At 40.0% G+C, this 13,089-nt stretch overlaps 1 protein-coding gene across 1 annotated transcript; it reads right to left on the bottom strand.

Moving 5' to 3' along the window:
* Window positions 1–237: 237 nt before the first annotated feature.
* dcaf8 (DDB1 and CUL4 associated factor 8) lies at window positions 238–11,759 on the bottom strand. The gene is made up of 13 exons (XM_074688982.1): window positions 11,501–11,759; window positions 10,939–11,013; window positions 10,750–10,845; window positions 9,917–10,557; window positions 9,674–9,814; window positions 7,614–7,708; window positions 7,369–7,479; window positions 7,120–7,250; window positions 4,945–5,052; window positions 4,713–4,843; window positions 4,478–4,597; window positions 4,128–4,244; window positions 238–2,150 (listed from the first exon to the last, which is right to left on the bottom strand). The coding sequence occupies exons 2-13, from the start codon at window positions 10,973–10,975 to the stop codon at window positions 2,049–2,051; spliced, it is 1,830 nt and encodes a 609-aa protein (XP_074545083.1). The 5' UTR covers window positions 10,976–11,013; window positions 11,501–11,759; the 3' UTR covers window positions 238–2,048.
* Between the last annotated feature and the right edge of the window lie 1,330 nt (window positions 11,760–13,089).

Consider the following 13,089-nt stretch of genomic DNA (forward strand, 5'->3'; position numbering starts at 1 on the left):
AGTATGGTTCTTAAGTGCAATGCAGTGTGTTGTTTACCATAATGCCACTTTAATATGCTATGTTGGCTCTTTTCTGCATGACATTTGGAAAAAAATGGTGGAAAAAAGAGAAAACGTCAAATGTGAGTTGGGAATGAAATTTTGGGGTCTTAAATTATATTTGTTTTGGTCTTAAAAAGCATTCAATTTGACTTTTTAAATGGTGCAAAAACCCTGTAAATAAAACAGGCCGACAACATGAAGTACACTGTCTTTGTTTATTGCACGAATTGTACATATTTCCAACTGAACTGGTAGAACGCAATATTAGGCAGTGGTGGAAAATAAACAGTTCTTCAAAAGCCTCATCATGTATACAAGATGACCAAAAATAGCCAGTGGGAAAATCTGGATACAACAGTTTCAAATGTTGGATTAAGATCTACAAAGGAAACACGGTTTTCTGTTCTTACTGAAGAAGAGAATCAAAGTTTAACACTGGAAATGACAGCGATCCTGTTCCTAACAGAGGGATGCCATTCAGAAAAAGGGAAACGGAACGAAAACATGGCGCCTCGAGTCATCTCGTTTTGGATTTCAAAAGTACTTTGTCCTCATATAGAATATAAACCTCTGCATCAATACCAATCAAATGTTTTGACGTTTTTTTTTCTTTTTTTTGGAAGTCAAACAGCATTTTCTAAAGTTGATTTTTTTTTACAGTTTTAATATATATTTATATATGTACATATAAATTCAACTAAGTAGAGTTCTCATAGAAAATGAGAAAAGCTGGACTTTATCGCTCTCACACAACAAATGACTGGCAAGCATATTGACCCCGCCGCCTCCTCTCGTCTCTCCTCTTTGAGCCAAAGTTCACACAGCGCGGACTAAAGTTTCTTCACAACTCGTGTGCGGGATAATCATCCGAAAAACCGCCGCTCAGAGACAGTTTGTGTCGCATGAAGAAATGTGTGAGCAGTCTTTGAAGTCTGATTTCATCCAGGCTCTGCAAATTTACACACATCATCTGTCTTTGTATCCTATGCACACGCTGAACATTTACTACATATGTGTTTTAATGTCCACTGAGATTTAAAGTGAAGGGTTGGTGTAAAGTGAGGGGTTTCGGGAGGAGGAGGAAGAGGGGAAAAGGAGGAAGCAGAAGAAACGTCCTCTTCCTTCCAAAACAAAGCAAATGTGCAAATTTCCTCCAACACACACCAAAAAAAACAAAACTTAAACGCGAGAAACAACTCCGACCCCCCAAATCACACTCTGTGCACATTTCTGTCTCAAACTAAAGCATCCCTGATTCAAAGTGCACTCTGTAGTGATGATGAGGAGGAGGAAGAGCGTGTTAGGTGATGCAGCATGTAGGGGTTTAGTAGTCTTCAGGAGAAAAACTGGAGGCTAAGCTGCACAAGCAGAAAGGGTCAGAGATCGAGGGTCAGGGATCGAGTGTGAGGCCGGGGTGCAGGATTTCTCTCTACGCTGATGAATCTTTAAGGAGAGAGCTTCAAAGTACCAATAAACACACACCTTTCCTCCAGAAGAAGAAGAGAGATTGTGTTCCTAAGAGAGGGGGGATGTGTGCTGGTGATGTAGGGTGCCTACAAAAGGAAGGTGCTTGCAGCCAAACACACACACACACACACACGGTACGTCGTTCTGGGGGTGAGGCAGAGCTTACAGAGAGTGTACTGACAAGCGTGACGGGCTTTCGAGTGGTTTGGAGTTTGTAGGGATGAACACACTCACTACAACTCTTTGAACAATTCTCAAAAAAAAAAAAAAAAAAAATCAGGGATCTGGAAGTGTGTTTTCACTCTGTCGTCATTTGCACACTCACAACTGTGTGTGTGTGTTTGTGTGTGTGTCTGTTTGAGTCTGTAAGTGTGTAAAAAGAAAAGAAAACAACCCAAGTCTGTGGCTCGTCAGTGTTTGAGTGTGCCAGTGTGTCAATAGTGCTTGCCTATGTGCATCGATTCAAGGGCAATAAAGTGTGTGTATGTGTGTGTGTGTGTGTATGTAAGTGCATGTATGAGTGTACGTGTGTGTGTGGCTCAGGAGGACATGCACTGGACATGGTCTGGACCTCCTTCTTCTTCATCAGAGGAATCTGGAGAGCTCCAAGAGTCGTCTGTGTCGGCGTCACCTTGACGGGGCTGTGGAGACGGAAGAGGAGGAGCACAGGGAGTTAGACTGAGACCGTGGGGTCAAACCAGGGCCCTTAAAGAGGTTTCTCTCTTCGTTATTTGAGCAAAATTAAAATTGAATCTATACCTGACAGTGTTTACAACTCTAGCATTTCTGGCCCTCGACCCCGAGTCACTTTTTGAGCATAAATATCCGCTGAGTCCTGATCTGATACTTGAGTTTGCTGAGACCAAAAAGTGAAGCACTCTGCTGTTTGTAATGTCAGTATTTATCTGAGTCCTGTCACTCAAGTGAAGTTCTAGGTCTGTGTTGCAGGCTACAGTCAGAAATCTGTGAAGTCCGCTCTGTGTAGGAGGCTTTTATTGTGGTATCAAGCATCTGCGTGTACTTCCTGTCACGTTCAGACTTTTATTTTGGGCTCTGGTGTGCAATTTATTTACACAACCAAGGGGAGAAGTACCAGGAAATAACAACCTGTAACATGACAGAGTTTACCACAGAGTAGACAACCGTTGAGCAAGGCACACTACGTTAGCAACGCGCGTTAAGTTAACAGGTGACCCACGCAGAGCGCCATGACATAACATGTTAGCTGAACAAGCTAGCTCTGGTTTAATTTTTAACTTTTAATGACTGTGAGGGTCAATGTGTTAAAACACAGTACAGTGTAAGTTTAAAAAAAATCCTCTACCTCTGACTCCACTGAATTTAAAGAAAACTTTCAGTTTGTTTTTTTTCTGATACAGATTGGCAATGTCAAATATGACGAATAGGCTAGTTACACGACCTTCTCACTGTCTGTTTTTCAGAAAAGTCTTTAAACCCATTTTTACTCCTTGACTTTTAACCCAGTATATTATGTACAGTTTGTCTCACTCCTGCCTGTGCAGGAGGTAAGATTTGGGAATATGTGGCATTTGAAGTTCTGTATAATGCTTTACAGTTTTCTTTCTTTCTCCTCAGAATTGGGTTGACCTGTTATAGGTTGTGTATAATTTTTTCTGTTATTTATTTATTTATTTGAATATTAAATTTAATTAATTAATTTTATTTATTGTTAAATAAAATTAATTAATTAAATTTAATATTAAATAATTTTTATTGATATTTATTTTTTATTTTTTCTCTTGAAAATCTTAAAAAATAAATCAATCAATCAATTAATGGTTGGTTAATTTTTTTTAAAAACCGCTCATATCTGTCAGCCCAGGTCTTCAGCTTCAAAAAAGAGAAAGGTTGTTTGTTGTTTTATATGACAATTGACAATTTTCAGTCATTTTTTTGGCTTTAATCCCAGTGTTTAACATTGTTATCTGCTAGCTGGCCAGTCTGTAACTACAGGTAAGTGAAAATTTATTGAGGGGTGGCTGGACGACGTCAGTTTGGACTGTTGTGCAGGAGGAGCCCCCACCATCACCTTTGTTTATAGTGTTCTTAGTCCTACACTTCACTCAAGATGGGTTTGAAAAAGTTCTTCAAGAGTTTTAAATTTGACTTGAAACCTGCAGATACCCCATACACACTTTTCTTGCTCCCATATGAGACCCCCAAAACTTAAGTGCATGCAGTACAGCACGCTTATAACCAAGGCTGCTTGATAGCAGAGTTCAGCTGCAGGACGAGGAAAGTAAATATTAGGCTTTAGCACACCTATCTCAGAGATGATTGGCTTAAATGACGATCAGTCATTTAAACTAATGTAAAACTGGCTATGATGTAATCGTTAAGATCTGGATTGGGACATCCTTACTTTGTATGCATCAGAACGACAATATTATGCATGTTTTAGAGTTTCACACATTTCAGATGGTTTCATGTTTCACGTCCTTAACTCTGCAATTGTTGGCAGAAAGCTACAAAGGTCACCTATAGAATCACAAGGAAATGTATTGATCTGACAACTGCAAATGATTTAACATCATCTTTGGTCCCTCCATGGTCATGTGACGCTGTAACACCTCAGGTATCACTGTTTGAGCGCTCACCCTCTGAGGCCGTCTGTTCCTCATGTGTCTCATCAGAAACCACAGGAGCTGGGTGTCGTACTGGTCACCGTGACGCACGCTGTCCTCATCCCGCTCTCGCTTGTTTTTCTTCATCACCTTGAAGACAAAAAGAAAGCAAAAAATAATCCATAACGGTGCACAAAAACACTGAAAATAAAGCCCTGAAACAATATCTCTTCATCATCATCATCATGGTTCATAAAAACATGAAATTACTCTGTATGATACAAACATCTTGTTGACACTCACTGGGATAATTTTGGAAAACTGTCACCACCAATAACAAGCAGGAAGTGTTAAAAAAGAGACAGAATAAAGTAAATAAATACCTCTTTTAGCCCCTTTAGGCCTGTGGGGCTCTCAGCAGTTGGAGCCCACAGCTTGACGTCGTGGTCCAGCCCACTGGTGGCCATGCCTGGAAGATGTGGATGTGGCTCTAAACAGTTGACCTGTGGTTATCCAAGGAGACAAAACGAAGTGAGGAATTTACACAAGTTTTCCAGTCCATCTTGAGTTATCTTTAGACCAGGCGTATGCATATTTTACAACGTCTCTCTGACTCACCACTCCGCCTCTGTCTCCCTCCATGAACTGGACGATACGGGCGGAGTATTTGTCCCACAGGTAGATGTGTCCGCAGTCACTGCCGCTGACCACGAACTCGCTGCACGGCCCGTAGAAGTTCACGCCCTTCACTGTGAGGAGGAGGAGGAGGAGGAGGAGAAGTGACTCAGACAGGAGCGATCTCTCTTTGTGACATAAAAAACGTCTGCTGTGACGACGCTGAATGAAGCACCTGTGGCATTGTTGCGGTGTCCCTTATATCTCCTGCGGTAGTCCGCCCCGTCGCTGTGGTTGGAGTCAAACAGGTAGATGTCTTCATCGTTGTAACTGGCCAAGAGCTCTGTGTGGACGAAAAGGGGGAAGAATGTAACTAAAACCAGTGGTTCCCAACCTCCTGATCCTCTTTGTCATACCAAGAGTGCTAGGGATGATACAGTTCACAAAATCCTCGGTCCAGTCCTTATGACAGTTTTTGGTTCAGTTTGATCTACACTGTTGTTGTTTTAACACCTTTATTTTTACCATATACCTTAAAGTGATCCTTCGGGATGGAACAAGTTGGGTCCTATCACAAGGTTTAGGGCAGAAATTACCCCTACAGCAGTGATTTTGTGCAGCAGAAGCCCAGAGCGCTCGCAGCAAACACCCCCTCCCTGCTCCTCTGCCGGTTTCCTCTGCACTCAGACGGGGCCATATTTTACTTGATCAAAAACACAAATAAACAGACTCCCACTAAAAAAATCTGATATCAGTCTGCATTCACGCTTTATTTAGAGAATTTTCAGCGCATTACTTTCACACAAAAACACCGCTAAATAAGGCTCTAGTTCTCATCAAAACGCAAAACATTTCCAGTCTCATCCAACAGTAGAGCATGCAGGTTCTTATTTAACAGTGGTATCGTATCGGGATCGGTATCGGCCGATACCCAAAGCCCAGGTATCGGTATCAGTATCGGGACCAGAAAAGCTGTATCGGTGCTTTGCTAGTTTCAACATGCCAACTCCAGTAAGAAAAGTCTCTATTGGCTGACCTAGAAGTCACCAAAAGCCACTAAATGATGCTGCTGTCTAGTAAAACAGAAAGCAGGTAAAACACAATGTCATAAATATATTTACAACTACAAATGAACTTTCTTCTGTCCATTCTTGTTTTATATCTAAATATCAACCCTCCTCCTTTATCTGGGCTGGGGACTGGCAGAAGTGACCATAATCAAAACAGATCAAATCACACTTGAACCTCAGATTCTCCAAACTCCAGAAAAGTCACAAGAATTGTTGTCTAAAAAAAAAAAAATCGCAAGAAAGGTAGCAACAAAGTCTCTAAGTTGTCAACACTCAGTCGTGGTCCACTTTCTTCCCGCAGTTATCAGAGCTTACACTGAATCTAAAGTGCACAACGCCACAGCTACGCCCTCTAACTCTGTCTTCCATCTTCAAAAGTATAACCTCACACAACTGATAATTAAATGAAAATCATTTCATTTTATCTCCTTAACTTGAACACTGAATTCTCTGTGATTTTCTTCTTTTTAACCTAAAACATAAAAATAAATATGTTTATCATAAACAAATACAAAATCAAAATAATCAACCTGTCTTTGTTTGATATAACTCTAGAAACATTTACCACAAAAAGTTGAACAAGTCTCCTTTTGAAAGACATTTAAACTTTAAAAATCAGGAACAAAACACTTATAATAATATACACCAGCTTTTTTTTTTTTTATCAGTCATCTGATGAAGCATGTCCATGCTAACTGGTGCAAGGCCAGATGTTTACCACAAGGTGAGGAGAAGGAGGTGAGGACGACGTGCTGGTTCTCAGGTGTTAGCTAAGAAGTGATGACATGGACCTCTCCTTCCATCCATCGTTATTGGGAACGTAAGATCTATCTCCAATAAGATGGCAGAGTAGCATCATGCTATTCACAGACATGGCTAACAGAGCTAACACCAGACGCCAACGCCACATTGAATTCCTGCACTTAAGCTTGCTAATGCCTTTCATATTTGCCAGCATCTGTTTTGATCTTAGTGCTTCCAGGTTGGAAATAAATTATAAAATGTTTCCACGTACCCCTTGTTGGGGTAATCACTGATTTAAAGCAGATTTAAAGAATTAAACTAAAGGTAACTCGTGCTAAATCTGACCAAACTGCTGCTCTGCAAAGACGAGGGTGAACTGATGCTCTGGATTCAGAAAGAATAGCCCTCTTTGTGTGTCACTGTCTCTGATATTGCTTTGCGGTTGCATCAGGAGCGGTGAGAAAAGCAGAAGTTTCCGCATTTTACGACCACGATCAAAGCAGGGATCAAGAGCAGAACTCATTACGAGATTCTCATGTGTAGGGTTATCTGTGTTCAGAAACAAACACCTAACATGTTCAGTTTACGGTGGTTACCTGTGCCGTCGTGGCTGTACACCAAGCAGGTGATGTTGGTTTTGGATTCACTGGATACCAAATGTGAAGGGCAAAACTTTTTCAGCACCCCGTTGTTATCGTTCTCATTAATCTTCCTCTGGTCGTAGATCCTACAGAGGAAGTGTGAGACGTACAAATGAAGTTAGACGCCACAGACGGTTGTGAACAAAGAGGGTCAAACTTAGTCGGACTATTTCCGGCCCGTTTCATCTGACGTGAGCCTCGTACCTCACGTACTGATCTCTTCCTCCCACAGCAAAGTGATGCGTCTTCGCCGGGTTAACGAAGATGGTGTACAGGCCCACTTTTTTGTCACCTTCCTTCACAACCACCAGTTTGCTGCAACACAGAGGAAGAAGTGTTAGCTCAAGGAAGAGGGGATTTGAAAATAACGAGGATGTGTGGCAAAAAAAGAGAAACTGGGTGACATAAAAATGCACTTCATTTAAATAAAAAGAGACTAAAGGACTCACTTGGCAGGACGGTCCAAACGCAGGTCAATACCAAACACCACAGCGTCCTCTCCGGCTGACAGGAAGTAGCAAGGGGAATCTGGCTCCAGAGCCAACTTGGAAGCAAAAGAGAAAGCAGAATCTGACTGAGACGACACACGGTGTGGTCAGACTTAAAAATAAATATACTGGAGCTACTGGAACAGATTATAAACTCAGATTTTGCTACATAAAGAAGGAGAAACCTCACAGATACTCTCATTAATGTTGAACACGCACACAGGAAAAGAAAAGATTGAGAAGAAATGAAACGGAAATTTGGAAAAGCAAAACTGAAATTGCATTTTATTTGTCTTCTATGTTTCTAATTTTACTAAGTATTAATTACAAGCAATGACTAAATTTTACAGTAGGACATTTGGGTGATATTTCACTTTTATCTAATACAAAAAGTGAACAGGTTTCATCATTTATTTAGCTAAAAATGCAAAAAACGTGTTGAAATTTGCAGTTTTTGTGCTGTCTGATTTCTGATGTCAAGTTTGCTCCTCAAAATTAACACTAGAATATACGTTTGTGAATATTATTTTCAGTATTGTTTAAAGTAATTATTAAAACATCACAAATGTGCTTTAAAAACGATTATAATAAGTTACATTAAAATCCTATAAATCAGCAATGGTTTGCTCCAAAGTCACATGACTTGAACAAAGTAAAGTCCCATCCTTTTTGGTGTGAACCTTGAAGAAAGTGTTGCATGTTTCAGCTCCTCCTCATCAATATTTCATCAGAATGATTGTCTAATTGTTAACTGTTCATCAACTGTGTTAGCAACATTTTCTGCTCTTCTTACTATAGATGTTATAATGACTAGATGCCGATATGCATAGCAGATTTTTCCAATTTGATATTCAGGCCGATTGTTAAATAAATATATATTTATCACATTTTTGTGAAACGCAGCAATTTCTGAGCAACTAAAAGAAATCTATTACAACAAGTCGTGTCCAGTCCTCTGAACATTTATTCAGCTTTCAAAACAATGAAATATTTTGTCTGAGTAAACACACAATGTAACAAGCAGTAGTAAACATTCACACTCTTCTTAAAATGTCAAAAAAGAAATTTAAACTTATTAATATAATTTGAGCAAAAGTATGTAATGTATCCAAGTGGTTCCACAAGTTTGAGGTGCCCATCTTTTTTGTGCCTGATCAAAAATTGCGTCATTTTATACAACGGATCAAAAATCGTCTTTTTAAAAGAAAATATGGCCGATGGCCGATAGAGACAAATGTCCAAATATCGGCCAGATATATCGGTCTACCTCTAATAAAGACCAAACTGTGAAAAAAATTAGCAGAATTATGAGCTGATGGAGGTCAGGTGGTGGCATGTTCAAAGTTTGCAGTTTGCACAAGGGACAAAAATATGGAGGAAATGTAAACTGTGTTACCCATCACAAAATTTTATGTATTTATTTGGTTTATCTCAAAGGGCTACCCTTGAAATAAATAGATCAAATCAAATCAAATTATGTTGTAGAGACCAGTTCGTCCCATCAACCCTGTTTTCAACCGTGTTACTGGGATTTTTGTGCCATGATTCTTTTAAATTTTGTCTAAACTGTGATATAAATGATGAGGAATATTTCTAGGGACACCCTAGAAAACTTTGACATCCTAGCAGTGGTGCTTGACATGTCACTGGACCCTGATCTTCTTGTAGCCCTGTTTAGTGTCCCTTCTACAACATCTAGTTGCCGGCTAGATCGAACGATATTTACTCATTAGCTTCCTGCATTTTCAGAGCATCTTGAACGATCTTTCAAGACACAAATAATCATGTTTTCTCTGACTATGTAAACACCAAAACTACCTAAGAAGAGTGGACTCTCTTCTTTTATGTCTCTCTTCCTGTTTTTGATCCAAAAATCAGACAAACAAACTTTTTGATCACGTTCATCTCGGCGCTCCATCCTTTAATCCTCTCCATGTTCGTCTTTTTTCACAATTGTGCTCTTTCTCTCTGAACTACCTCGACACATCCGGATCATTCAGAGCTTTACGTTTCACACTCACCTTGTGCGCGGCCCCTTTGTGCTGTGCTACTCGCTTGGTGTTCTTGCAGCGCTGTGTGGCAGAGAGCTCGGCCACTCTGATCTGACCGTCTCTGGCGCACATGGCCAAGGTGGAGTCTCCACTGTGAGGCAGGAACTTTGCCTGAAAGAGACGTTTGGTTTTAGCTCTCAAACCCTCCTGCATGTGTCATCCTCTACTTCTGGTTATCATCATTCAACTTCTGAGAGTTTTTGCTCTCCGTACCTGAAAGACGTTGCTCTTATGACCGCTGTCAAACTCCAGCTCAGCCTTACGGATCGCCCAATCCCAGATCACCACTTTCAAGTCGTCGCTCCCCGAAGCCAGACGTGTCCCCGAAGGATTGAAGTGCAATGTGTTCACGCAGCCCGTGTGCTTCTCCAGCCGACCCTGGAGCTCCAGCCTCTGCACGAGACCCCGAGCTCCACACACACGCCTCACAAACTGGTGCGAGTCTCTGCCGATCTCTCTGGAGTACAGTGAGGGTACAGCCCGCCATACGGGCCCACGCAGGTCCTGGAGCTCTGCTCCCAACCACGCCTCCATAGCCTCATCGTCATCTTCATCGTCTTTCTGATCTTCCTCTTCGTCTTCATCATCATCCTCATCGGAGCTGGTGGAGTGGTTGGTGCCGCCGCCAGGTCTGTTCCTCTTTCTAGCTGATCGCTTTCCACCATCTTTGTCCTTCGCCCTCTCTCGTCTGCCTCCTTCGCTTTCCCTCTCGCCATCCTCGGTCAGGGAGTAAAGACCGCTGCCGTCCATGCTGTCCGTGTCTTCTTCCTCCTCCCCGTCTCTGTTGTCGACTGTCTCTGCTTCCACATCTGGCATGGGCTTGTCTCCAGACGCCTCACCTGTTTCTCTGGGAGCTGCAGAAATAGAGAAGGCCAGAATCAGAGAGGGGAGGTTAAAGCGTGAACGTCTCACTGGGAGATTCAAGCAAAGTTGGTAAAGTGCAGCTCGCTAATTCTGGAAGAAATAAGAGCAGGAACATAAATGTTTTCAAATAAAATAAAATAAAAACACAACACTGAGTGGTATTTAGAGCCCAAACTAGTCACCATCCTGTGAAGAAGGCTGTGTCTGTCCCTCTTTGCTTCCTGATGCATCCTCCTCATTGTGCTGATCCTCTCCAGGTTCCTTCTCCTCAGATCCACCTGATAAGACCAAACATGTCCTCTGGTTATCAGTCAGCTCTGACTGCCTCACACTGTTATGGATATTTTTACTTCCTAGCGCTGATCCTTTACCGTTAAGCACCGTGGATTTGCTGTCAGCTTCTGCCATTTCTGTCTCCTTTGTCCTGCGTCGACCCGAGGGAGAACCTTTCAGACCAAAAAGCACAGTTTAGCTTGTAGATTAACCAAACTTTGCACAGCTTGGATTAGGAATATAAACTTAAAGCATGCATGAGTACAGAAAAACATCGCTTTCACTCGCTGTCGTCGACAACCGCTGCACTGAACGCCAAGAGGCAAAGTTACCTGTTAGCCCCTTAGCTGCAAACTACCAGCCAGGCTGCTCTTACCGGACATTAACCTCATGCAGGACATAAATAAACTGACTCTGCAGCTTCCTGGCTCACAGGCCTGACTTGAGACTAATCTTGCTTTTAGGTGTTTGGAAGTGTATTGTCCTCTGCAGTGCTCCAAATACCTGCCATTGCTACTGATGTGAGCTAATGCTGTTGGTTAAAGCTAACGGATATCGAAAGTAGAATCGCTGACAGTCGTGCTGAACAACCAAACAGCTGTTTGTCAAAAAAAGAAGCTAACACTGCTTATGGTGGCTAACTAGCACAGCTAGCGTTACCTCTACTCGAAGGCCCGACGAGGCGTACTTCTTAGTTTAGTCCTAATCTTTACTGCAGACTGATTTTCTCCACTCCACTGCTCAGCAACTGAGCTAAGTGCCTCGACTGGGAATTCTTTTACGGTTAAAACACGACATTAGTAAAGCGTGCATAAGCTTTGTGTAAAAGAAGGACTTAAAGTCAGCTAGCTGCGTTCACACAAGGTTGACTGCTGTTTATGTTTTGACGGTTCAGCTTCTATTTTTTTTCTCTTCGTCCATTTCCGGTGTCGTGCTCGCTTTGTTTTTTTTTTCACCGGACGTCCACGAGAGTAGAGGGACACCAACCGTCAAAAATATAAAAATAAAATAAAAATAAGATTAGAAATTAGATTACAAATGGTAAGAATTAAATATTAATAAATTAATGAAAAAAAAATAAATAAGTGCTGATTTTCACAAAGGAGAGGGGTAAACTGTCAAACTATAAAAAATAATAAAAAAAGAACAAATAAAAAATAAAACATAAAAATTGAGATAAATAATAAAAAAAAACAGAAGTTTACAAAACAGAATATGAAAAGTTAAATAAATGAATAATATAAAGTTTTTTTTTTTACAGTCTATGATTTTAACAAATAAGAATTACCCACTGTCAAAAATACCAAAAAAAAAAAAAAAAAAAAAAAATAGAAAAGAAAAGAAAAGAAAATGTTGGCAACACAAATGTAAGATGTGCCACAACTGCCCTAAATTCAGAGAAAACTGCTGACTAATAAAACACTTTTATGTATCTGTAATGGTTAATAATAAGTATGTGCATGCATAATTGCAATAAGTTTTGTAAAACATAAATAAATAAATACATAAATAAAATAAACACAAAAAACATATAAACAAAAAATGGAAAAAATGTCAACCACACTATTGAATATTGTTTATTTATTTTACTTCACAAATTACAATATTTACATTTTTTATGCTCAATTAATTTCTTGATTCTCATTTTTTTTTTATTTTTCTGGGGTATAAATCATTAAATCAGTATGAAACTCCTCACTCTTGTTCAAAATGGTGAAGGGAAGGAAAGTCTCTGAAAAACAAAGAGTCAGGGTTAAAGCACTTTATGATGCTGGGTGGTTTCTTATTCCAATGACAGGTGGTCTAATACATTTATCAAGAACTTTACACACATATCTACATATTTTTATCTATATCTATAGTTTATGACTATAATAACGATCATTTTAATTTATGTACATACATATGTATACATTAAAATTAAATACAAAACAGTACAACAAAAAAATAAAATAAAATACTAAAAAACTAAAGTGTAAAAGAGGACAAAATGTAAAACTAAAACGAACAGAGTTGAAAAACTAATAGAAATAGTGACGTAAATAAAAAGATGAAGATGAACGAATAATTCAAGCAGATAAAAAGATAAATAAAAATATTTAACTGTAAAAGATCAAAATCATATCCCTTAAAACAAAATAAGATCAGAACTTATTTTTAATAAAAGCTGGACTGAAAGGATACGTTTTTAGTTTGCTTAGGGCTGGAGGTGAGGTACAGTCTTTGGTTGCCCATCTACTCCCAGTGAT

The sequence above is a fragment of the Halichoeres trimaculatus genome, unplaced genomic scaffold, assembly GCF_033239565.1.
Source record: "Halichoeres trimaculatus isolate MK-OKI-2021-1 unplaced genomic scaffold, fHalTri1.1 fHalTri1_scaffold_15, whole genome shotgun sequence".
Lineage (NCBI taxonomy): Eukaryota > Metazoa > Chordata > Actinopteri > Labriformes > Labridae > Halichoeres > Halichoeres trimaculatus.

Bases quoted from the DNA above. Each gene is read 5' to 3' on its own strand.
- dcaf8 (XM_074688982.1), bottom strand. From the start codon at position 10,975: ATGGCAGAAGCTGACAGCAAATCCACGGTGCTTAACG. The intron at 4,844-4,944 runs GTGCTTCATTCA...TCCTCCTCACAG, and splicing joins ACACCGCAACAATGCCACAG to TGAAGGGCGTGAACTTCTAC. The intron at 2,151-4,127 runs GTGAGCGCTCAA...CCGTCTCCACAG, and splicing joins GGAACAGACGGCCTCAGAGG to CCCCGTCAAGGTGACGCCGA.